Here is a 26,683-nt window from a genome sequence, read left to right on the forward strand (position 1 = left end):
CATCGCACAGCATCCAGGGCAGCGGCAGCTCCGCGGAGCCCTCGGGCCAGCCCAGACACCTTCTGCGCTCCGAGAAGGCGCGGGCCGGGCCGGGCCGGGCCCGCCTCCCGCCGCCGCGGGGCCGGGGCGCTCCGCAGGGGGCGGCGAGGCGGCAGGACGGAGAGGAGCGGCGCACCCGAGGTAAGGCACGGCGGCCGGGAGCGGGACCCGCCGGAACCGAAAGCACGGCGGCGACGCCGGTGGCGGTGCCGGGGGGGCTGCCGGGGTGTCGCGCCCCGAGGAGGGGTGGCCCGGCGGGGCTGCGGCGCTACATCCCGCCCCGCCGAGGAGGGTCGCCTCGGGAGGGGAAGGGGGAACGGGAAGCGGCGGGGCGGGAGGGGGGAGCGGTGCGTGCGCGGAGAGGCGGCCGCGGCGGCAGGAAGCCGCCGGGAGGAGGAGAAGAAGGGCGACAGGGCAAGTCGGCCAACGAGGAACTAGGCCGGAGGAGACCCGCGTTAGGGCTTCCCGGCCCCGCGGCGAGCGGGTCCTTCGGCGCTCCCCGCCCGGGGGCGGGCTCGGCCCGGCTGCAGGCGCCTGTCCCTGACAGCCACGGCCCTGCCCAGACAGCCTGCTCTTACTCCCGTGCGGGAACGGCCACTGCACAGACCCCACCCTTCTCCCCTCCCGTGCTCCCTCTGCTCTGCTCCTAAGAAAACTCATGTTTTGTTACACTTTTGCTTTCCTTGTCTTGGCTCCTTCTCCCTTTCCCACGGGATCCTTTATGTAACGCGCTCATGTTTATGTAACATGCTCTTGACACAGGTACTTACTTTGCTATTTCCAAACGGAAAAAAAAAAAAAAAAAGAAGAAGAAAAAAAATCATTCCTCAGTGAAAAGATGCATCAGCTGAAAAACCTGAGTGGAAGAGAAAGGTTTAGATGGAATGGGTTATGAAAGTTGCAGCAATACAGTTGAGGTATCCTGACAACTTTTGAAACATCTTTCACACATGCAGTGTTTTTGTCCTCAGCGACCCTTCCATTTATCTCCTGGTACCCATATTGGAGATACCTGTTTTGGCTCCTGTTTTTTATTCCCTTTTGTTCCTGATAACTAAGTGGCCATGAGTTTTGACGCTTGAAAACACATTGGTTTCCTACAATTATACTTTGTAACACCTCTCAGGAATTTATGTGCTAAGAGTATCATTAGACTACAAAGGCTGCAATCAGCATGTCACTATGTCACCATTTCTCATATTACCATGCTAATGTGCTCAGCAATCCTCCTTAACCACACATGCCACAGTCAGATCTGCATCAGACCAGTAATAAATCAACAGAACCAACCAAACTGCTTCTGAATGGTGATCGGGCCTGATATGATCTAATGACCAGCTCATGACTCTTGGGAACTTCTGTGCCCTTTAGGGGCTAGAGGAGAGGACATAACCATGATGTTAAAAAGAAAGATGCCGCAAACACAGTTATTACACTCCTATCCCTCTCTAAAGAACACTAGTCATACTGGTGGGCAAAATATCCTCTCTTTTAGCAACCAGTGTTCAGAATTTTCACAACACAGATTGGCATGTGGTAAATGTCCCTAGTGGTGTACCCCAGGGTTTAGTGTTGGGTCCAGTTCTCTTTAATATCTTTATTGATGATTTATTGTTTATTGATTTATTATTATTACTATATCTTTATTGATGAGGGGATTGAGTCCACCATTAGTAAATTTGATGACACCAAGCTGGGGAGGAGTGCCGATCAGCTGGAAGGCAGGTGTGCTCTGCAGAGGGACCTGGACAGATTGGAGAGCTGGGCTGATTCCAACGGGATGAAGTTCAACAAGGCCAAGTGCCGGGTCCTGCACTTTGGCCACAACAACCCCTGCAGTGCTACAGGCTGGGCACAGAGTGGCTGGAGAGCAGCCAGGTGGAAAGGGACCTGGGAGTTTGGATTGACAGGAGGCTGAACATGAGCCAGCAGTGTGCCCAGGTGGCCAAGAAGGCCAATGCCATCCTGGCCTGGATCAGGAACAGTGTGGTCAGCAGGAGCAGGGAAGTGATCCTTCCCCTGTACTTAGTGCTGGTGAGGCCACACATGGAGTGTTGTGTCCAGTTCTGGGTCCCTCAGTTCAGGAAGGATATTGAGGTGCTGGAGCAGGTCCAGAGAAGAGCAACCAGGCTGGTGAAGGGACTTGAGCACAAGTCCTATGAGGAGAGGCTGAGAGAGCTGGGGTTGTTCAGCTTGGAGAAGAGAAGGCTCAGGGGTGACCTCATCACTCTCTACAACTCCCTGAAAGGAGATTGTAGCCAGGTGGGGGTTGGTCTCTTTTCCCAGGCAGCTATCAGTAAGACAAGAGGGCATGGTCTCAAGCTCTGCCAGGGGAGGTTTAGGTTAGATATTAGGAAGAAATTCTTTACAGAGAGGGTAATCAGGCATTGGAATGGGCTGCCCAGGGAAGTGGTGGATTCTCTGTCTCTGAAGGTATTTAAGAAGAGACTGGATGTGGCACTGAGTGCCATGGTCTAGTAACTGTGGTGGTAGTGGATCAAGGGTTGGACTTGATGATCTCAGAGGTCCTTTCCAACCCACCCGATTCTATGATTCTATGAAATATGAACCCATTGTAATACAGATATTCAGCATAGTGTATTTAAAAAATTGCTTTATAATCAATCAAGTATAGAGATGAAGACTACGTCATAGAACACAAATTAACCCCTGGAAGTATGCGTAGCTTCTGAAAGGGTAGGCTAAATCAAACTGCAAAATTTCTGTTCTCTTAACCACAGATACTTAATGTATCCTAAGTGCTGAGGATACACATTAATTACCCTGTATGTCAATAAAAAGCAGTAAGGTTGGAATAAACTTGGGTCTTTGAGCTTCCTGCCTTGATTTTTCTGCATTTCAAGGTAGTATAAACCAGTATCTCATGTTAAATAGTATACTGGAATAAGTAGTCTTTGCTTTAAAGCCTGGCTAGAGATTGCTTTCCTATGATACTCAATTTACAGAAAAGCTTTGGTTTTGAAATAAGTCATTAGGTCAGAGAGCTTCTATTCAGAGTACCTCATTACTTAATGGCAACAACAAAAACAGTAATAGCACCCTAGCATACCCAAGGAGGAGGGTTCCCTCCCATGTTGTTGAATGTTATCCAGCTCATTTCAGCAGATAACTTCTGAAATCATAAGCTATTACTTCTTTTGAATTTCCAAGACTTCTAGTTACAGTTACATGCTGCTTGGTAGGAACAGTTATTCAAAATGTAAATAGGAACAAGGTTCTTTATTGCTGCAGTTTGGGGCAGAGCTGGTTTTTTGTCAGGTTATAATGTTAAATGGCAGCCTCAAGCTATCAATGGTATAAGTGCAAGTCTAGAGATTCACCATTCAAAAATACATGTCTGCTTTGCATTTACAAGAAAAGCACATACAATTCTTACAGGAATCACTACTACCTAGATGCATAAAATTACCGTTAGCATGGAAAAATTAACGTAGATACATGGTTTCAAATCATTTCTTGAAAGGAGACTCCAGATAAAGAAGCAAAATGTTAGTTTGTGCCACATTAAAGTCTTATGACTGAATTCAGGCCTTTGTACCTGTTACATCCACCCCATCTGCACAAAAGTCAGGAGCACTACCTCAAGAAATCTAGAGAACCATCACCAGAAACTTCCAGGGAGACAAAAGCTCACCTATGAGAGAAGCAGTGAATATTCTTGGCACTGCTATGAGTCATTTGCTATTCTGCTATTTGATTAATTGTAAAGGAATTTAACAAACAATAAACAACTCAACAAACAAAACATAACAACAATCTCCTCTAACAATTATTAGGCATAGCAGAGCTTACCTTCTTACTATAAGAATGCAGTCATATCCTCAGTCCTATGCTCATAATGCAGGCTAGCACTCCAGCAAAACAAAAATCTGCATTCTTTTGAAGTCAGGAAAGCCAAAGCAGAAAACACTGAAGACAGCACACAGCTCCAGGTGTAGAGAAGTTGTTTCTTATCTATACTACAACAGCCCACAGAGTCTATAGATGTGCTTGGAAGAGGAAGCTCTTGCTCTCTCTCTTCTACAGGCACAACATTTTATTTTTAATTAAATTTACTCTTCCCTGTTTTGGCTTGTCAATATTGAACTGATCAGACAATTTCCAGCTCTTCACTTAAACGTGTCTCTTCCCACAGATGCCTACTTTCCACACTCACTTTCACTAACTCCTTAGTTCCTAGGCTCCAGAAAGAGGCTGTGGTAATTGGGCAGCTGTAATTAGGCTGCAGCTGATGTTCACAACAACATTAAGCAATCTTTTCAATTAGAGATTTGATGATACAGGTGCACAGTAGTTAACAGGAGTTAGCAGTCATTAGTTGGTCTAAAAAATTTGGGAATCCCTTTGCTACATTATTTAGAGCTCTTAGTTACCCAAACAAGCCAATCTACTGATAGTAGCACTTTGAATTGGTGCCTTTCTCCCAGCTCTGTATATCTGTGTCATAATTACCCAAGAGGAATGAAAACTGAACAGCCCTGCCAGTCTCTTGGACTTTGTTTTTTCTCAGCAGACTTTCTTTACCTGATGTAAGGTTAAAAATGTAAAGTTAAAAATTTAGTAGGGAAGAAAAGCAGAGCTTGTGGCTTGCACCATTGCTACCAATGCAGCTTGCTGGCATGTGCTGAAGGCATGGGCTGCCTAGCCTTGTTTCTGAGTTTTACCTCCTGAGGGACATGTTAGGCAAGAGAGCATTGCAGCTTTACTAGAGGCTTGAAATTAGTCTGGCATCCACTGGGGTTTATTTACTCATCTACCCATTTCATAGATTCCCAAACACTCTTTTTGTCTTCATGCACACTTAAGAGTTACTACAGGCCTTCAAAATTTCTTTGTTCCTCTTCTTTCTGAGGACTGGAGGAGAAATTGCCATGCACCCCACCAAATTCCTTCCTAGCACTTGTCTCCTTAAATTCAGACAGCTGTGAAAATAATTTTCCCACAGAAGCTGGGTTTCTTCATTTCACCCTCCAGAGAAAACTTTTGTTTAGTTGCTTGGTTTGCACTTCGAGCAAACTCTTTAGAGCTGTGTTTTCAAAGATGTCTAAAACATAGCTTAGAGTTTTATAAGTATCTGGGCACCTGACAGGCCCATGTCAAGGCAATTTAGAATTTGAAATAAATACCTATCAAAATTATTGGGCACTACCTGCCTTTGGGACTGCAGCCCTTGATTTTTTGAGGTTTTGGGTTTCGAACATATGAAATGTAGGGACAGTACCCATCTACTGCATATTATATGGATAAAAACTATTTATTAACAGCGCTTTGAGATCCTCAGGTGAAGAAATGGTTTTGCGTCAACTTAATATAACTGTAGTGGATTGTCAGGATAAATCATTGTGATCTTTAGGTATGATTCTGCAAGAACCAAGGCATCTTTGATTTCCAACTGAGGCCCTTTGGTTATAAGGGTCACAAGAGTTTATGCTTCTGTCCCACTCCTTACACATAGATTTATTTAGTGGAACAGCTAAATGCCTGATCATGACACCTCTTTTTCCTCCTATATACTACAGGTCCAGAAGCACTAGGGTACTTGATTGAGTTTTCATTGCTAAGCCACAAAGACTGCAAACATGTCTCTGGAAGACATCCACATGAACACCCAGGATTTGCTTGAACAAAAACAATTAGATGCTGGAGGATTTGGAACAATTTCTTTATGCTTGCACAAGAAACATGGATATGTAGTATTAAAAAAAGTGTATACAGGACCACAGCGCACTGAGTAAGTTTCACATCTCAGTTCTGATTTTTTATCTTTCAGTTAGTGTAAGTCCTCTAAACTCAGTGGAGATAAATCTAAATAGAGTGTAATAATTTCGGATTTTTGGCTTCTGGAGATACTGTATATGGGGCAAATAAGATAATGCTAGCAGCTGTCATGCAAATTTTCCTTTTTCCCCTCACGAGATAACTTTTTAAATTTTAGCTTATTGTTCAAGTCAAGTTCCTGTTTTTCATTTTGAGGGGATCACTATTGTGAATTGTTAAGAATCAAGAGGACTCTTGCACACTTAAGGAAATGCAGGAACTCAGTGGCCACATGATATTTTCAGACTTCCAGATATGTTTACAATACAGTTATCTAAATGTAGATGTCCACTAGAAATTAAACACATATAAACTACCAGCAGGATTCCAACCCCACATGTATAATATGAAGAATGGAACCTTCTCCCTTGAGAAAAAAGCAGAATGAGCCAAGCCCACTGATTTAATTCAAGAACTGAATTAGCTGTTGATTTCAGTGGATTCAGGTCACTTTGCAGCTCTGCTACCTCACAGCTATAACAATCCTGAAGCTCTCTCATGAGTCATCCCCTAGAGAGAGACAAAAGTCCTCGTTCTTTCTACTTTGGGTTATAATAAATAAACTGAGTTTTTATTTTGCCAGTGGAAAGCAAATTAAGAGATTTTAGTAGTTTGTTGACTGCAATGACAGTTTGGGATGAACACAGTTAAAACAGACAAGCCTGTCAAGTTTATTTTTGGGTTTGTGTTTTTACTTTCTCACTACACAGGCTCATAATTTTGTCAATCCTTAAAATTCTTTAGTATATTTTTTAACTGAGTCTAATGCAAACAAAACAATCAGTTCTCCTCCTACTGTGGAAGAATACAGAGAGAAAATGCAGTTTCCTTTTAAGTCACAGGGTAGGAAAGCATTAGCAAGCAATATAGTTTCAAGATTTTCTTACATCCTTTTGATTGATGACTAGAACAGGAGCAATAGTAAAAATACCACCCTTTTTTCTATATTATATAATGGATACTATCCTTTTTTAGCACCCTTGGTGAACTCCCAGCTATATATCTGTGATTATTGATGGGTTGTACTGAGGCCCAGGTAAAGAGCTGGGCTCTGAACTCATTAGCAAATAATGATTATTAAATAGTAATTATTAAATAGTAATTATTAGCAAATGCTATCATCCAGTGTGTGGGTGGATTCCTTATAATAAATGCATTTTGAACATGGACGTGAATACCAGCCCTTCAAAAATGAGACCTCTGAGTTTCCTGTACAAGAGGTAGTGGAGAAGGTCTTGACCCTCCTTATCCCAAGGCTCTTTCAGCTCTACCCTGATCCCACCCCTGTTCAAAGATTTGGACATACATAACGAGCAGTGCACCTATAAAAAGAATGCTTATGGACTTTCTGAAAAGCAGGCCTTAAAATCAGGCTGAGCAGACAGTCTCTGTGTAAGGCATTAGAGCAGAGTCTTAGAGAATACAATCTGGCCTGAACAAAGCTGTATCAATTAAAAATCAGCTGAAGCTATGGTTAATCTTACAAGGGCTCTAGGGATGTTGACATTTTTGGCGATTGTTTTCATTATGAGTCAATGTAATTTTCATCCCTGTGTTCTTTCTAGTCTGGCACCCAAATTCAGTGTAATTTGTGTTTTACAGATACAATGTTTCCCTCCTTGAAGAAGGCAGGATAATGCGCAAACTGCAGCATGACCGTGTGGTAAAACTACTGGGTATCATTTTGGAAGATGGAAACTACTCACTTGTGATGGAGTATGTGGACCGGGGGAACATGATGAAAGTGCTACAGCAAGTGAGCAGTCAATTACTTCATTCCTTAGGGCTGATAAGGTGCATGAAATGGACAGGATGTTACTGCCATCTCCAGAGAATGGAGTCGTTACTTTTTCGTTCTTCTTTCGTATTAAAAAGCCAGTGGCATCCTGTGCCAGTGGCATTTCCTGTGCATCACAGAGGAGCAGATCAGTTACAGGTTAAAAAGTTATAGAAGGGTTTGTAGAGATATGTGGAGAATTTTCTAAAGAACAATGCTTCTGTAAATATGGAGTGACTATAGAGTTACTTTAATGCCAAATTTAGGTCCAAGAAGGGCCTTAGAATCATAGAACATCCTGAGTTGGATGATCAAGTCCAACTCCTGGCCTTGCACAGGATAACCCCAAAAATCACAACCATCCTCTGGGTGAAAAACCTTTTGATATCCAGTCTAAACCTCACCTGATCCAGCTTCATGCCATTCTCCCAGAAAGCTCATCACAGAGAAGAGAAGAGAACAGTGCCTGCCCCTCCACTTCCCCTCATGAGGAAGCTGTAGGCTATGACAAGGTCTTCCCTCAGTTTCCTCCAGGCTGAACAAACCAAGCGACCTCAGCCACTCCTCATATGGCTTCTCCTCTAGACCCTTCACCATCTTCTTTGGGATGGTCTCCTTTGGATGCTCTTCAGTAGCTTTATATCCTTCTTATATTGTGGTGCTCAAAACTGCACAGAGGACTTGAGGTGAGGCCACACCAGTGCAAAGTAGAGTGGACGATCACCTCCCTTGACCAGCTGGCAATGCAGTTTTTTGCCATAGCTTGAGCAGAGGCACTCTTGAGACTGAGAAGGAAACTTTTTCTAAAGACTGGGCTTCAATTTGATGGTTGTAGTTGCATTTTTTAATAGGTGGCATTTCTTGTTCTTTCTTTTAGCTCTCACTACCTTTGTCAGTGAAAGGGCGTTTTGTGCTGGAGATCACAGAAGGAATGCTTTATCTGCATGAGCAAGGCTTTGTACACAAAGACTTAAAACCAGAAAACATTCTTGTGGACAGAGACTTCCACATTAAGGTATTTGTTAAAATGTAAATGGAGAAAGCTGGTGATATGGGTTGAAGAATGCAGTTCAGCTGCACTGCTTAGTGTTCCTACATTAGTAGGATGAACTCCTTTGTAGTTTAGTGAGCTATCATGACGAGAGTGTCACTAAAAGAGTGTTAGCCATGATTCACTAAGTATGGTAGCCTCAACAACCTCTGAGTCTGAGATTTGCAGAGTATTCCCCCAGCTGTGAAAAAAAAAATTACTAAAGGCATTAAAAAAATAATATTGTTGAGAATTAATGAGCTACAAATAACAAAACAATTAGAAAAGTAAAACAAACATTAACACAGAGATTGAAACAAAATGAAATATTTTATGGATCATGTCTTTTGTCCTAGATTGCTGTAATCTCTCCTCCTGCCTTTACCTCCTCTTTATTTCTTTCCGTCTTTTGGCTATTATCTTTTCCTCTTTTGTATCCCTCTTTTTTTCTTTAGTCATCCTTTTAAAATGACATCCAGCAGCTACAAAAAGAAAAAACATCAGGACACTACTTCAAAGAATGGCTTAGAAGCCTGTTCCAAAGCCCTTCTATTAATTTTAGAGGGGTTTTGTATCAAGACATATAGATGTAGAGGCTACTGCGGAATAAACCTGAGTGGAATATGCAGCAGTCCTCATCAAATATCCTGTTTCTGGTTAAGGTGAGTTGTTGAAATAACCACCCCATTATAGTTTGAAACTACAGAATAAATTTCTGTGAAGAGAGCTCTGTCATTTTCTATTTCTCACACATAAATGAGTGAGTTGTTTGCCAAGGTAAATATAGTAACAATATATGTTGACCAGTATGAGCAGTTTGCAGATAAGAATTTTTTAAAAAATTTTTTTTTTCCCCAAAAAAATTGGATGGGGTTTGGGGTTTCAGGTTGCTTTTATGGACCAGACCAAACCAGGCTATCATCACACTACATGACAAACTGAGGTGGAACCCAAGATTAAATTCAGAATCAGATCAGACTTCCTTAAGCAGCTTGATCAAAAGTATCATTTAAGGCAGCTGTTGTTAAGCCATCTGTTTAAATGTGTTTAACACTGTCAATATTTAGAAAAGGAAATAGTTGTTCTAGGAAACTGCAAATGTAGAAAGATTTATATCTTCCTCTATCACATTAAACCTCCTCTCAGACATGAATCTGGACTCCTACTTCCTCAGCAGCATGTCACTTACATTTTCCTCTGAATACATGACCTCAAAATGCAGCCCAAAGCTTCAGAAACACAAGAAGAATAATAAGCTAGTTAGAGACAACAAGAGAGAAAGGAAAAGTGAGTTAAAAGTGAGGCAAGATATCATCTCAGTTTTCACTTGAAGTAATTGGGTTACACAGCTCTGTTTGACAGCTGCCTGTGGCCAAGGGAGACAGTCTCATTTTCTTTCATTTTTTCCTCTTCTGTTGACCTTCTGTTCCCTTGTGTTAGCACTGGCACTAATCTGATCACCCTGTCCTGATTTAGGAAGCCATACCAGCAGATTACCATTTACCTTGTTGGCAGTGCTACCCTTCTGTTGGGGAGAACTTTGTTCAGCAAGCTGGTTGCGTGCCTTGCACTAGTTCTTCCCAGATAAGTGTCAGTGCTGGAACAAGAGGAGCAGAGGGAGCACATAATAGGAGACTGGGGAAAGTAAGGAAGGATTTCTTTCTTCATCAGCAGCCATTATTCTAGTTGCAAAACTGTACCCTAAAGTTTTGGTAATGTCACTTTGTCAAACACACAGTACCCAGGTATCCCTGCTTTAACTTATTCCATGCTATCCTTTTCCATGTCTCTTTGTCATACACATCGCTTTGGTTTAGTTCCCCTTCTTCCTCTTTTGTGTAGGAAGATCTAAGGAAGTTGAGTTAAATGGAATCTAAATGGAAAGGGCAGTGAGGGAGGATGGATATCTGCCCATCTCATAGATTGCTTCTATATTTGAATCTTAGCTTCTTCTTATATGCATTTCTGTTCTCCCACAAGTCCCACAGACAGACCTCGAACATGACTGTCAATACAAGCAAAACCAAATCTCTTCTATCTAACTGTGCAATTGTTCCAAGTGAGGCTAAATTAATAATAAAGGTTCAGTCTAATGGTTCCCAGTTGGCAGTGATACTTTATTGAGGAAAAAAACCCAAATCAAACCTACAAAACAACCAAAGAAAAACAAAACAAAACAAAAAAAGCAAATAGTTTGTTTTCCCTTTTTTAGTTGCATCTTTTCTAGTGTTTCATTTTTAGGTAAGTTATTATCTTATTATTAATAATTGTAAAATTGAGCACTGCATGAAATACTTGTTTCTCTCTTCCTCATTACAGCACTAGCTCTGACATGTCTCATTTTTCAGATTGCAGACCTCGGTGTTGCCTCCTTTAAGAACTGGAGTAAGCTAACCCAAGAAGAAACTGTCCGACAGAAGCAAATCAAGAGCACTTGCCAGAACAATGCTGGGACTCTTTTCTATATGGCCCCAGAGCATTTACTCAGTGTTAATGCAAAACCAGTGGAAAAATCAGATGTTTACAGCTTTGGCATAGTGATCTGGGCAATTTTTGCTAACAAGGAACCATATGAAAGTAAGTTACTTCCAAAAGGATGCCACCACAAAATGAAGTTACAAATGTTAAGCACTTAAAGTTATAAAATTAAGATTAGTAGATTAAATCACCCAAGGCCTAAAAGAGGCCTGTTTGGCATCTCATGGCCAGCAAGAGGCATTAATTGCATCATTCCTGACTCCTAAGCATGAACAAGAATATCTGAATGAAATGCAGGTGTCAGCTGAAACTTGGTGGTGTGGGCACAAACTGGACTCAGTGGCAGAAGTTAGACAAACCTCATGTGGGCCAGAATGGAAACTTTGATGTCCACTATGTCATGAGGTGGACTAGTTACGTGTGGTTTCTCTTTAACCAGGAATGATCACACACAGTTACCACTTCTCAGCTGCGTGGTGCTAACTTCTCAACATGCACTAATGTGCTTATATAGAAAATAGGAGCCAACTGTGGAATTCCAGAGTAATGCATTTATAAATTTGAATGGATTTTTTGCTAACTAAATGGCTAAATGTTACGTATGTGGCCATCTTTGTGTTCACACCCAGTGCAGAGCATAAGCAAGATGTAGGTTCCAGGGAGCTAGCTCTGTCACCCTCGCTCACACTGGGCATGTCTTACATATAAAAGTAAATCCACTAATCTTAAAATAAATCTCTAATCCATGGAAGTTAGGGCAGTGGATTCAAATTCACTAATATGAAATATCTGTAGATGTAACTTGGACATCTTTGAAATCATATTTTACATATCCACAAACACACAGGGAGCTGCTTCATTGTTTCTTTTACCTATGGAAAGGTAGCAAAACCTGTGATCAGGATCTGATAGGAAGTGTTATTTTTCAGATGGTATAAATGAAGCCCAGATTTGCTTTGGCGTCATGAATGGAAACAGACCAGACTTAAAGGAGATCACTGATAAATGTCCAGTGGAAATTGTTGACTTAATGAAACAATGCTGGGAGCAAGAGTCAGATAAACGGCCAACCTTTGCAGGTAAGGCATTGCTTTAGGATTCTTTTTGTTTTGGTTGTTAGGATTCTTATCGATTGTGTCCATCAATAGTTTGCAATGGAGCAAAACAAACTTGAGTGTTTTCCTCTTCAAATATAATTTTTTTCGTTGAAAACCGAAATATCAACTCACATACCTTGTAAAGCATGCTTCCTGTACAAGCATTTACAGATTTGAGGAATACTAGTGAGTGGATGGAGCTATGACACTTTATACCTGATGATAATTTCTCTTCAGTGTAATATAATCCTCCTGCTGAAATTTTTAGAAAACCTAACATCAAGGGATGTAGTATAGCTTGACTATGACTGAGAAAATATCCTATTAAAAATATTGTAGATTCAAAAGTTGTCCTAGTAATTCTTCCATAAGCAATCCAAGTGACTTTGACTAGCTCATCATCCTTTCGTATGGTCAGATCCCAAAAAACTTGCAGTCAGTAGAAGTCTTAGCTGAATGATCTGGGAAGGAGAACTTATAAGAGCATTCAGGAAATAAGTCAAAATCCTATGTCTCCTCATTTCTTCTTTCTATCTCGATATATAGTGTCAAAAAAAAAAAAAAGCCGACACAAAAAACTCCAAAATAACAAAAATACCCACAACCTACAAAGAAAACCCCAACATATAATAGGAAACTGAGGTTTGTATTTAGACAGGGGCACCAACATCTTCATATACAGCAGGAGTGTACTTAAATACTCAGACAAAATTTGTGTACCAGGAGGAAACCACCTACTATCTCCATATTTAACATACATAATCTACTGCTAATAGATTACATTTATGCTTGTATTGGGTCTTAGCTTCTAATTTTCCCATATACAAGTCAAGGAAAGGTGTTCTCAGCTACAGGTCACATACAGAGAGATTTCACCCTAAAAAGAAGTACAACAACAACAAAAATCCCTGGAAGTCATCCTGTTCTTGTTACTGTTTTAAGGCTAAATATACCATGTGAACAAATTCCAAATAGATGTATAACTTTGCTGTTTCTGACATGATAGAAGTCTTTATTCAATCCTTACCCATCAAGATTGTTAACAGTATGTAACTTTTATTTTCCATTGAAACCCACTTTCACTTAGTTATTTTCTTTTTGCAGAAATCAGTGAAAGATACAAGCCATTTTACAACCAAAATCTAGGAAAAGATATTGAAGAAGATCTGAAGAATTTAAAAGTGAGTAAATTTCTAAGCATTTTGTGGTGTCAGTTCCTGACATCCCCTCTTCCCAACCCCAATTATGGCCTGTTTTGAGCAGGAGTTGGGCCCAAGGTCCCCCAAGGTCAATTTCCACCTGAACAACACACTGATTCTATGATGATACTTTGCAAAAGCTCCTCATATATCCATTAATTCTCACTGATAAAATAAAATGTTATTCCAAGCAATTCAAAAGTAGCAGAACCTGATTTAAAGTAACCTTTAAAATTCTTGGTAATTTTTGTCCTGTATTCAGGCAGTGTTTAATGAGCCTGGTCTCAGCCTGCTTGAGACCAGGAAGCTGTACCACAGGTAAAATTTAAGTTCAGGTGGTTTTCCTGAGTGTCCAAGTTGGTTTCTCTTACTTTTCTGACTGTAAGTTTATAAATTATGGTAAAAATAATAATTTCCTTACTGAGAATAAGAACTTCTTGAACAGTTAGGCTGATTATGGAACCTTTTTATAACAGATTTTACAAATTTACTCACTTCACTAGTACTGACAGCTATTGGTGACAATTCCTGGCATTCACTCCTTTGCTGTGAAGTGAGGCTCAGAACAGTTAAAAGTGCTTCCTTCTGTCACCAAGTCTTCAATTGTGGTAATGAAAGTTTCTCATTTCATGTGATGTTTACAAAGCAACAGCGACTGTTTAAAAAAGCAACAAAGTTTTGCAAAATGAGACTGATGAAACAGATTTCCTGGACTATTTGACCAGACTTACAATGTGAAGTGTATATGTCTAATTTATGATAGCAGCCCCAAATCGGGATCATGGCCAGTTGTACTAGCTTCCTTAGCTCTCTGCAGATGTACCTTTCAAGTCATAGGGAGACAATGACTATTTAGAAAATGGGCTGTGAGTTTATTACTTTCTCAGGAAGGAAAGCATCCATTACAATCAGGGCAGAGAATGTCAATAGAGCATGCAAGTCAAGTCAATATGGTGAATTACTAGTACAGCTTCAGTAGCAACATGAGTTAGAGGGTTTGGGCACAACTTCCCTTCCCTCCTCCCCAGCAATCATGCAAGCAGAGTCCACAGCCTCCTAACTAAAAGGATCACAGAACAGTTGAGGTTGAAAGGGACCAGAGGGGAATTAGAGAATCAGAGGTCATCTGATCCAACATCCCCCTCCTCAAGCAATTCAATTGCTCATGTAAAATCCAAGGACCTACAGTTAAAATGTGCTTTAGAATGTCACCTTTTGCTTTTGGAAGGATGTTGATTTTTTTGGGGAAGGGATAGATAGGAGCTGTTCACCTCTAATCTGTTAAAGTACTGCTTGGGTTTAACTAATTAAAAAAAACCCCACAAACACAAACCCTACTTTTGGAAATTATTTTACAAGTAAGAAGCACTTGGTGAATTTGTGAAATAATTTTTCCAGGTTAAAAAAAATTATTTCCAGTTAAGTCTGAATAATGGGAACATTACAAGAATAGAACAGGAATAGATTTTGCCTTCTTTATAGTGAAGTGAGGATGAGTGTTTACAGAAAGGAAATTGTACTGCTTCTTCCTGAAAACTTCCTCTAAACTTGTTCTGCAGGTTCTACTCCCTTTAGTTAAGCTTTTGCCTATGACTTGATCATTTGTTCTTTCTCACATGCAGGAAATGTGGCCTGAGTCAAATGAACTGCTGAATAGAATGGAATCCCTCCAAATAGATGCTGTACCAGAAGATAGCAGTAATGGTGAAGTAGGTAAGTCACTAGCACGTAATTATTCTGTGTATTTTGCCAAAGATAAAGTTGTGTACAAAGCAAGTAACCTTACCATTAAGGGGTTATGAAGAAACTCAATTATTCAGCACTTCAGAAAGAATTGTAATCACCGAAAATATTAAATTTCTTCCCAGAAGTCATACTTACTTTAAGTTTTCCATCACCCACAGTTCAAACCCATTTCATTTTACAGTCTTCTGCTTTCATCTTACACACTGAAAATTTTGTTCAATATTAGACTTTTCAATGGTCACCGTGATGATTACTTTTCATACTTCGTCTTTCTTCCCATCCTTTTATTTATGCCTGCTTGCTCTGCAGGCTTTAATTTACTCTTTTTTTTTACTCCATCCTTTCTTATGAATGCTCTGAATATAACCAGGATGCATAATTGTAACATATTCCTTTGTTTATTAACTTGCTTTCAAAGGAATCTGAGGAGCACTAATGGATTATTTTTCTCTCCTTCCTCTCCTATTTTCTATCAAGTCTTGGATGAGTTGCATGTTTTGTGATTTTATAGATGTGTCTCACAAATATGTATAATGATAGAGTTTTGTAGCAGTGTATCCGGAATTCTTTAACCAAAGTTTCCTAATGTCAAAGGACATAGGATTTTATTTGCAACACTGATTTACAAGAAATAATATAAAACTCAGTAGAAATAAAATTTTGCTACATTAGCTCACTTGTCTACTTGAAAGACATTATTAAATGGGTAATGTTAAACTGTAATGTGAAACTAATAAATCTTTCACAGACCTGGGTTTGCCATAACTGTTCCTCAGCAGAACTGATGGACTTGGGGCAGCCCCACTGCTGTATTTTTACATGAGCAGAGTTACACTTGCTTAGCAGAAACAATCAGGTATCACTGCTGCAAATCGCAGATGCTCTTGTGATTTAAGTATGAAAAGCTTTATTGTGAATCTACACTGCAGAAAGATGCTATCTTGACAGCCTGTCAGTCAAAGTTGTTTTTTTTTTTTCTCTTATCAATGGGCATTACTCAGACAGTGGTAGTGAAAGGCATCCCACAGGATCTGTTCATACATCTCAAGCTTTCCCTGGAGAACAGACGCCGTATCGTTTATGCTAATACTGAATTGCTAATAGCTATCTCTTTTGATGGGGTTATTTCTGTATTAGCTTATTCCTCCCACTCCCTCTCCAACAATGGCAATAGAAGGAGCAGAGCAAGTCAGACTGAAGGTGTACTAATATACAACCATCAAAAGGAGCTAATTTTGGTCTTGCCTAATATGGCCTGAAATCATGTAATTTGGGGGGGGTTGAATAACACAAAAAAAATCACTGGCATTATCTGAGCTAAATAGAAGCACATACATACATTTTATTCCAATTTTGAGTGATTTGTAAGAGTCACGTGGTTTAGGCACTGTAAAATGTTTTCTAGAAAAATGTAAAGCTTTCAGAACTTGAAGAAAGCATCTGTGGTCTTACCCTTAAAAATATAAGTACAAGTTACCACAAGCAGATTTTTACATTCTTATCTGGAATGCTGCAGCAGATCATACTCCATCTGGTTCAAGACTGAAGTAAAGCTTCTTTTGATATTGAGAATTAGTTTGAAAAATGTAGATGACACAGACTATTTTATCTGGTAGACATTACTTGTAAAAAATATATATATAGAATAAACTAGACAAAAGTATTCATCACGAAATACCCAGACAGGATATTTTACATAATCATTTTTAAATAAGATTTTAGTGACAAATTATTTGTGCTGTATGAAGTTATACCTGTTATTACAGAGGTGTTATTTTCCATCCTGTTACACTTCAGTTTTGCACTGATTAAGCTCCAGTTTATGCTAGTGGCAACATGTCAGTAAATCAGACCCTGCAAATGCCTTCAGGAATGTTTGTTTCAGTGGCTGAAAATTTAATTTCAATATAAGCAGAGTGTGCAGTGAATTCTCACACCACTTGAGTGAGATTTTGACACTTATAGCCTAAACAAATCTGTACTTCTAGATAAAAACCTGTTATACTCACCAGTAAAGCTGTGTTTTATTTTATAGAATGCCTTATGCTGAGAGTAATGTTATATTTTCACCTCTTATACATACCATAAGAATAAAGGTAGGTTAATAGATTCTAGTATCATTGCAACAGGTTGAATTCAGATGTTCTCCAAACATCTAATTTTCCTCCCTTTCAGATCAGCCTAATTCTCTACACAGCTCCCAAGGTCCCGAGACCAGCCATGTTAATGAAGCCCTGTTTGCTGCCCCCTCCGAGAACCAGCCTGTTGAGAGCTGTGAGACCTCATTTGTGGCTGCTGATGATCTAGAAAGAAAACTTCAGTGTGAATATAACTATCATGTATTCGGGAGCCGGATGGATAAAGCAGTTCCACCTGTACTATACACCCCTGAAATGATAGAGGAAGAAAGGAGACGGAGAGTTTCCTGCGATCCATTTGCAAAGCCATCTCCTGCTTCCCAGAAGAGTGATCTGCATCCAGGAGCTGAAAAACCAGGGTCTAACACTAACCCATACGTCTGGTCAAACCACGAGCCAAATTACCGGTCAAAGGCAGGATCAAACACTAATCCATATGTCTGGTCAAACCACGATCCAAATTTCTGGTCTCAGGCAGGATCAAACACTAATCCATATGTCCGGCCAAACCCTGATCCAAACTTCTGGTCACGGGCAGCTGCAACAACAGCAAACCCGGGAACAGTTTTTTATGGGCCAAACCATAACAGTCTTCTAACAGGAAACCCAGAGGATCTCTATGGATTGTGTTTAGCCAGCAACTTTAGCCTAAGTAAAACTCCTGTGCCGGAATCTGGCCAAAACCTGCAGTCACAATCCAGCGTAAACCGGTATTTGAAGAATTCAGACACAGATACAGGTGAGATTCCTCTTTCCCCAACACCTGTGTTTCTGAAAACTCACGTTTCTTCTATTCAATGAAGTGGTCAAGAGCATTTTGCAGCTTAAGGAACAACCCATAGCAAAGGTGAAGTTATTTCATTAAATTCTCTGTTTATCTGAAGTTACTTCATCTCTCTGAAACACTCTAGCTTTGACTTCATTAAGCTGCTTTCACTGATTTCAGGCTGTCAACTTCAAATGAAATAAAGAATGCCTAGCTTTTTACAAGCAGAATGCCACAAAGGTGTTATTCTATTACATTACTTGCGCAGAGACTCTGATTAGTTAGTTATTTGAGTTTATTTGCAGAAATGAATCTGAGAGCTGTCATGTCAGAAGGCAGGCATTAGAACTCTCAACATCACTAATAAAGGAAAACCTTCTGTTTGAAAGGAATAAGGAAAACAGTTATTGTAGGGAGGGTGTGTGAAACAGTGTAGCAGATACCAGACCGAGATGCAGAAGAGCTGCATTGCGGCTCTTCCACTGACTTGTTGGGTGACTGTAACGCAGCTGCCCTTGCTGCCCTGAGTTGTAGAGCTCATCTGTGAGCATCCCTGGGCTGGAAGTTACATCTCTGCCAGATAGTATTGCCACCAACAAAGATGCAGTGATGTCCCATGCCTTTGCTAGAGCTGGTCACAAGCTGTGTGCTAATATAAACCACAGTCAATCTCAGCACTAAGCAACAGGAGCACGCTTGAGGGTTTGCAATTTTCCAGTTGGAACACCTGATACAAGGCAGCTCAGTCCATAACTTCAGCGTGCTGTGATCCACACCGCCAGGTATCCATACACCCACATGGAAGCCCATTGCCCTCACTGGGATCCAAGGATGGTTAAGGCTATTAGTCACCGAGCAAAAACCACAATGACATCATTGCTTCAAGTAGAGTTATTTGAGCAGATACAATCCTGCTAATGAAAAAACTTCACATCGCTCTGTATTTGAGAGCACTGTGTACTCACACTGTTGCAAATATGGCAGCCATTGTTAAGTACATTTGCTTTTTTATTTACATAATGCTTTTGGCATTTTTTTTTGTTTTCTCTCTTTGTTTAGGTAACAAGGATTCCACTTCTTTCACAAGGGGAACTTTTGCATATTATCCTAGCTCACCAGGAGTAAGCCCGGGTAAGTGCTGTAGCCTTCATCTGTCCTGGGAGCCAACCTGCTTTGCATCCTGACCAGCAAAACAAAAAATTTAGGAACTTGAAATATATATGTTATTGCTAAATACCTCTAACCATAGCTGAAGTTATCAGTACCAGTGTGTAAAACTAATTCCTGTCTCTAGCAGAACCTATACATGCCATTAAACAAGATGAATCAAGGACAACATCTTCTTTTATGTAAGAACTTTTTTTAAAACCATGAAGGCATTGCAAAATCTCCTGCACACCTAAACTAGTCACTTTCTTAGATTAAGCATCAAGCTGCTGTGACTCTGCCCAACTGTTGAACCACACACACATTTGGGACACTTTGTCCTATCTTGCTCTGGATTTTTAATACAAATCTCTAGCTGCAGGCTTCATGCTGATCAGCCTTCATTGGGGCACAGGTCTCTACAGTTCAACTGTCTTGAACCCCTAAAATTGTGTTATGTCCTTCAGGAGTTGCTAATATGTGCTTCTTTCAAGTTGTGTTGCTTGGGGCACCCTGAACTCTTTAATTAACCCTTTCAAGGCTTGTCCAGTTTATAAATGGTCTACACCTACAAAGAAAACCTGAAACACCAGGTTTCTGTCTTCTTGACTATGGGCGCCTTAGAGTCTTTAGATGATAACCCAACCATGACAAGCAGCAAAGTGTAGAGACTTGGGAAAGGAGATTTATAAGCACAGGAAGTTTTGCTGTTAATATTGACAAAGCATTTTGTACATTCTAGATTAATTTTGTTACCAGGTAAGAACATAGAAAAAATATGAGATTTCTTCATTTTTTTAGCTAAAAAAGGAAAAGTTTACAGGAATCATAACATTATGAGATATAGAATCATAGAATCATAGAATAGATTGGGTTGGAAAAGACCTCCAAGATCATCAAGTCCAACTCCTGATCCAACTCCAATTACTATATCATGGCACTAAGGGCCATGTCCAATCTCTTTTTAAAAACCTCCAGGGATGGTGAATCCACCACCTCTCTGGGTAGGGCGTTCCAATGCCTGATTGCCCTCTCTGTAAAGAATTTCTTCCTAACATCTAACCTAAACTTCCCCTGGCATAAAATGCATTCCTTTTTTTGTAACTTCTAGAAACTAATCATGCATACATATAAGTATTTCTGACTTGCAGCCTCCAGTTAACAAAAATTAAGTGCACTTAGATTTTTATACATAACATAACCATAGATTTCCACATTTCACATTGCAGTTGAGTGTGCAACAAGAACGTTTGAGCATCTAACCATAATTCTGTGTGATTAAATATAGAGTTTGGAGTATCATTTTAAGTATCTGTACTTCAATTTTAGACCCAGGTTGTGAGATTCACCATTTAAACTAGAGTTAGAATGTTTAATGTTTGATTATCCAAGCAGAGTTCAGAAAACACTGTCAAGAAAATAGAAAACTGATGTCACCCAACATGAATAGTGACTTAGTTTCATGTTATGTGTGGAAATCAGACAAGAGTAAGCAAAAGACCAAATTACACGTTTAACTAATCACTTCTTATGAGCAACAGGAAATGATTTACTGTAGTCTCACAGAACTTCAAAGTCATAACTGTAAACCTGAACTTACATCTATGAAAAGTAAAGCTGAGATGCAGAAGTGAAGCTTTGAGATTTAAAAGAAAAAAGCATTCAAGTAAAGGCTGACCCCCTGAAGCTGTTGGCCAACAGAAAGTGAGACTGCTGCTACGCATTTCCAAAGCGCAGGGAACATTATTTACAGTCTAGTCACTACCAGCATGTAAAGCTTGGTTATGGCACTTTGTTATAGAACAGACTGGGCTTTCACTGAAGTACACTTGTGCCACACTGCATAGTGAAAATACACTCACAGTTGGCCTAAATGGCTATTTCTACATTAATGCAATGAAAATATTTAATCACTTCCCTTATTAGTAGAACCTTCTTTCTCCTTATGTTACTTCTTGACATTTTGAACCACATGCAGTTGTTTATAAATTTGTATTAAAGTCCCTTATACAGATGACTCAATCAAGTACAACATTAGTAACAGCTCTGGAATTCAAATTGGATCCCACAACTACATGAAGATTGAAGAGCAGAATCAGCACATCAGCACTTCTCCTGCTGCTACAGAAGCAAATTATAGACAATATGAAGCAATGGGTATATTTGGTAAGAGAAATATCTCCCTAGTTTTCATGTATTCTCCCCATGTAATTATCCAAGAATCATTTGATGTGGAATGTATGAAACACTCAAATTGGTAAAAGCAAGGCTAGAATTGGAGGTCCTCACCTGACTTACAGTTTAAATTTTAGAATTTAAATATCCTGAGATATTTAAATATCCTGAGATATGAAGATCATAGAGTCCAGTGCCTGACATCACGCAGGGAAATCCAAAAGTTAAACCCATCTAAGAACTTATGACCACTTCACTCAGGTAGAAGTTGGGAGATTTGAAATTTAATTTTTTTTCATTGGTCATTACCACATTAAACTATCCCTGTGTATTCTTAAGTAAACAAATCATTTGTGTCCTGGAATATAAAACACACCATACATCTGTTTAAGAACTCCAGGAAGGGGTTTTTCAGTCTTGCAGGTTTAAGTCACAAACTATGATAGCTTCAGATCAAAGAGCAAGTCCAGCAGCTGACCTGTGAATACACAAGTTCTGACCAGGCGTTTCTTTCCTGGCATCGCTGGGTTATGTTGCCTCCGTGAAATCCACTTCTGGTTATATCACTCAGATTCTGTCTCCAGACAGAATAATAAAAATAATAATAATAATAAATAATAATAAATAGCTGGGGGAGGACAGGAGATATAGCGAAAGGAGCAGAAGAAATGTTAGACAATGCCTTTCTCTTACACTCTTCTTCTTCTTGCAGATGATACTACTGTCCTGACTGCCAAACATCTGAATCTAGTGAGAGAAAAGTTGGCTAAGCAGTGGAAGCACTGTGCTCGGAAACTGGGCTTCTGTGATCCTGAGATTGATGAAATTGATCACGATTATGAACGAGATGGACTAAAAGAAAAAGTTTACCAAATGCTGCTTAAGTGGGAAATGAGGGAAGGCTCCAAAGGTGCTACAGTTGGAAAACTGGCCAAGGCCCTCTTTGGCTGCCAAAGACTGGATCTCCTCACTAGTTTGATGCAAATCAAGGATGAATAATTTGACTGAGAAATGTGGGAAAGTGGAGGGTATTTTTTGCTGAAGACCTTCCAATAACAAATAATTCTGAACAGACTTTCTGGAATTCTTCTTGCACAGACTTTTTGGAACATAGTTTTTCTGCCAAACAGTTTTCAATGAATACCTTCAGTAAATCAAAAAGTTTATGTCACGATATTTGACGTTCCAAAGGATAAAATAAATTAAGCATCTTCCTTCTGAATAGAATGATTGTCCAAAGATAACAACAACAATGCAATAGAAATATTGATTCAAGGAGAATGTGTTGCACAGAATTCCTCGATTCAGCATTCTGTCTTGAAACATTTTGGGACCCTTGTTCAGTTCAGAACAAAAGCATGTCATTTCAACACAGCAGTATGAGTATTAATATGCAAAAGACTGACTTAATGCTTGAAAAACTTGTACAGAAAATTAAATCAATTCTTAAATTTTGCCAGAAGTGCCAATTGCTTTAAGTCAATAACATTATTTTTCAAATATTTTTATAATTTTTATTAAATACAGTTGTCTAGAATTATGCAGAACAGCAGCATAAATAAAAGCAAAAACTATTTCTGGCTTAAAAAGTCTATACTTGATATTTTATCAGTTAATATTGCATTAGATTTTTACACTGTTTGGTAGAAAAGATTTTACATATCAAGTTTCTTATCTGCTTTATGAAACAGTGAAAAAATAAATTCAATCTGTATGCAATCCAAAGTAAGAACTCTGGAATACAACAGCTTTGGGAAGGGAAAGGTGACTTATTACCTACCTCTTGACAGAAGACCCATTCTCCTACTCACTGTAGGGGCTCATAGTGACTAGAATGTCACTAATTTCTGAATCTCTTGGACTGCATTTATATTAGTAGATTAAATGTGCCTGGGAATGTTTCTGGGTGCTGAGGTTAAGATGGCATGCTGATGCTGCAGCCTGCTGCCAGGATAGCAAGTTCTTTAAACCTCCAAAATATTGTGCAAAGGCTTCTTCACAGCACTCAGGTTGTTTTGGGGAACACTGGAAAAGCTCTGTAGTGTAGGTGACGGTATCCCAGTATCTGGAGATGTTCCTTGTCACTCTGACTTCCTGATATTGACATAATCTCATTGTGCAAGATCTGTGAAAGAATTACTGAGCTGTAAGTTTTTATGCCCAAAGAATAATTATGCGAAACCCTTCCGAGAAAGGATGATACCTCCTATTCCATCAAATCTACAGGTATTTCCAGCAGATGTTTCAGAGCAGGTAATTATTTATGCTGTAGATTAAAGCACTAAGTTTCATTAGTGTTCATAAATGTTCAGTGTTATTGTCAAAGAAGGCTAATAATTTAATGAAAGTGTAGTTAAAATGGATTTCTGCTCTTTGATACAGCAGCCACCATTTTAGTGGAATCAAAATGAAACTGTAATCAAAGCAAGCATCAACATATTTGTCATCTTCAAACCTACAAGGCAATAGTGTAAATGGGCCCCCAAAATGGAGACTTTAGAAGAAATCTATACAAAGAGCATGTCATCCATTCACACAGTGGAGCATTTCTATATTTATTGTTAATGCACATTGAACTCTCCTTTCCATGGGATAGCTTGGGATGTATCAGTATGTACTATAGTAATACTTATATTTTTAATTCCTCAGAATTTATTGCATTGCCTTACTGTTTTCACTTACCAACATGCTAAATTTTATATAAATTCTTGAGTGTAATAGAAAATGAAATGGTTTACCTGTCTAATATAATAAGCATACACTTTCCAAAAGAAAAAAAAATATTCTTCTTAAAGTAGATAGAGAAATAGACTAGGGGGTGTCTTCTCTGTGTCAGTCCACAGAGAGTTACAGCCAGCAGCTACTATGTTACTTCATGAAACAGATTCCCGAAAGATCATAAAGTCTATTTATGTCCTGTTAACATTAGTTGCACTGTATTGTTACATTAATTCCCCCGCCCCTACTGGTTTTTTAAAGTCTCCCGTATATGTAGTCTTTCTTATACAACATGCAATTTTTCCATCATAAGATCCTTGTCTTACTTTTTACACAGAAAGAATGCTGATCATTTAATGGGCATACATTAAGTGCTTCATTTTGTCTTTAATAAAGCAAGCCCAGACCTTATTTTCTGAAACAACGACAACAGAGATGTAGAACAAAAACAAGAAGCATTTCAGAACAAGACTTAGGCATAGGGCAGTCCTAGGTCTTCAAAGTAGGACATGGGAAATGAAGGTCATTTTAGCTTTGGTGTTTTGTCAAATCCAATTCTAGACTAGTGCTCATAGTTCAGGTGACATTGCAGATGATATAGAAAACAACCACTAAACTGACAGCTAGAGACAAACTCCTTCAGCACAGCCCTTACAGAACTCAATCACAGAGAAGATTCAGCTTCCTGGGCAGAAAATCAAAAGTATGACAAACCCTTTAGCATATTGTGGAAAACCACATAATAGGACCCAATGCCTGGAAGCTGCAGCCAGGCATGCCAAATTAGAATATGTATTTAATAATAAAGATGATTAACTACTGGAATAAACTACCAAGGGATTCTGTGGATCCTCTTGGTATCTTTTAATTAAGACTGCTCTTGTTCCTTAAGATGGATATAGTTGAAAACAAAGCTATAGGTCTCAACACAATAGGTGAAATGGGAAAGTAAATGGTGTACAAGAAGTCCAAAGAAAAGAGTTAGTGCTCTCCCCAAGCTAAAAATTTACAGAATTGTTAAGTATAGAAGAGAAATCAGCTAATATTAACTGACTGGGTTGCTCATTTCATGTACCACCTGTGCCCCACCCCCTGCTCAAAAAAAAAAAAAAAAAAAACAACAAGGATGGAGTTGATCTTTGAAAAGCAACCTATCATGAGAGATCAAAAATGCATGGAAAATAATGGGGGATAAGGAAGAAGGAGAGAGATGTATTATGGCACAAATCCAATACTCTTCATGGCAAAAGAAAGGAAGGACAGAAGAGTAATTTCACATCAAACTGGCAAGCTATCAGCCTCAAGGGCAGAGGCAGCAGTAATGCAGAAGCCTTACAGACATTCTTCATAGGATGGGTGAGGTGCAAGACAGGGAGAAAAAGGCTGTGAGTTGCAGCAGCAGAGCTCCTCTTCAGAGTCTCCCCTTGAAGAACAAGAGGTGAACTCATCCACTTATGCACAAGGACATTATGTTTTTCCATTTTAAGAGAGCAAGTGCTTTCAGACTTCAGATTAAATACCACTCAAGTACAACCTCCACCTGGTAGCTACAGTTATCATTACACAGCAGCCAATCCGTGCTGAAATTCTTAAATGCAAAGAGGATTGAGTCCATGCAATTCAGAGCAATTTATTTGGTTAATTTCGTTACTGTGCCCTTATTAACAGCATACAAGGAGCTAAGAAATTTGAGGAATTTTTACTCCTTCCAAAATAGTTGCTAAATAATACCAATTAATAATGCTGAGTTAAAAACTCAGAGAGAACACTGTTACAAGTATTTGGTATGTGAATGCCAAACTGAGCTGGCAACATACAGCTGAGCTCTTCTTCCTCAGGCCAGTTTCCAAGGAGAGGCAATACACAAGAACCTCTGACTGACTGAGCAGCTTTTAGCAAACTGTGTAACTTCTCTCTGATTTTTCATCACTGTTCAGTAACAAATGAAAACCACCTTTCAGCATGGAGGCACATGGAAAATAAAGTAAGAATCTCTGAGACTCTAAAGCATGCCTTGCTATGTACACAGTGAGGAGCTACAAGGAAAAAAATAGGAAGGATCATCCAGTACAAGCAGGGACATATTAGGGCTACCTAGCCTTTGGAAGGCTTTCTTCACTAGATCCTAGTGCCCTCATTGCACTTTTTTCTATCCCTTCCTCATCCCAGACTCTACAGACTAAAGAAAGTGCTCCTTGCAGCATGCCAGTTTCCCTCCTGGCATACCAATGAGCATCGGGAGTCAGCTGACTGGTGCTCATTTGTTCCCCAGCACAAAACAACAGCTAGTGAAAGTGCAGCTCCTTAGTACAGCCCCTGTGGAGAAGGGGAAAGTTAGGATCAGTACAGGGTCTAGGGTGCAGAAGTTATCTGTGCTGGAGGAAGTATTGCCTATGAGCAAAACAAAGGAGACCAGAGTTCTGACTTAAGCTGGGTTTCCCCTCTGCTAGTACTCTAAGTAGGTCACTTCCTTTCTCTTTAGCACAGTTTCCTCATCTCTTTGGTACAGACACTAACTTCTGCCAGATATGATCTT

General features: G+C 39.6%; 1 protein-coding gene across 3 annotated transcripts; it reads left to right on the forward strand.

Annotated features, from left to right (window-relative positions):
* On the forward strand, positions 1 to 25,109 carry RIPK1 (receptor interacting serine/threonine kinase 1). Of its 3 annotated transcripts, XM_050311278.1 has the most exons (12): positions 1 to 180; positions 5,580 to 5,791; positions 7,480 to 7,633; positions 8,532 to 8,669; positions 11,033 to 11,261; positions 12,092 to 12,241; positions 13,364 to 13,440; positions 15,081 to 15,171; positions 17,380 to 18,081; positions 19,168 to 19,239; positions 21,256 to 21,420; positions 22,142 to 25,107. In XM_050311278.1, the coding sequence occupies exons 2-12, from the start codon at positions 5,640 to 5,642 to the stop codon at positions 22,426 to 22,428; spliced, it is 2,217 nt and encodes a 738-aa protein (XP_050167235.1). In that variant the 5' UTR covers positions 1 to 180; positions 5,580 to 5,639; the 3' UTR covers positions 22,429 to 25,107. The 3 variants fall into 3 exon arrangements, with proteins under 3 accessions (XP_050167235.1, XP_050167243.1, XP_050167250.1); XM_050311286.1 differs by lacking the exon at positions 5,580 to 5,791 and having other exon boundaries at positions 22,142 to 25,108; XM_050311293.1 differs by lacking the exons at positions 1 to 180; positions 5,580 to 5,791; positions 7,480 to 7,633 and adding an exon at positions 9,140 to 9,346 and having other exon boundaries at positions 22,142 to 25,109.
* The last annotated feature ends 1,574 nt before the right edge of the window (positions 25,110 to 26,683 follow it).

This window comes from Myiozetetes cayanensis, unplaced genomic scaffold (genome assembly GCF_022539395.1).
Source record: "Myiozetetes cayanensis isolate MyiCay16 unplaced genomic scaffold, myiCay2020 scf1, whole genome shotgun sequence".
Classification (NCBI taxonomy): domain Eukaryota; kingdom Metazoa; phylum Chordata; class Aves; order Passeriformes; family Tyrannidae; genus Myiozetetes; species Myiozetetes cayanensis.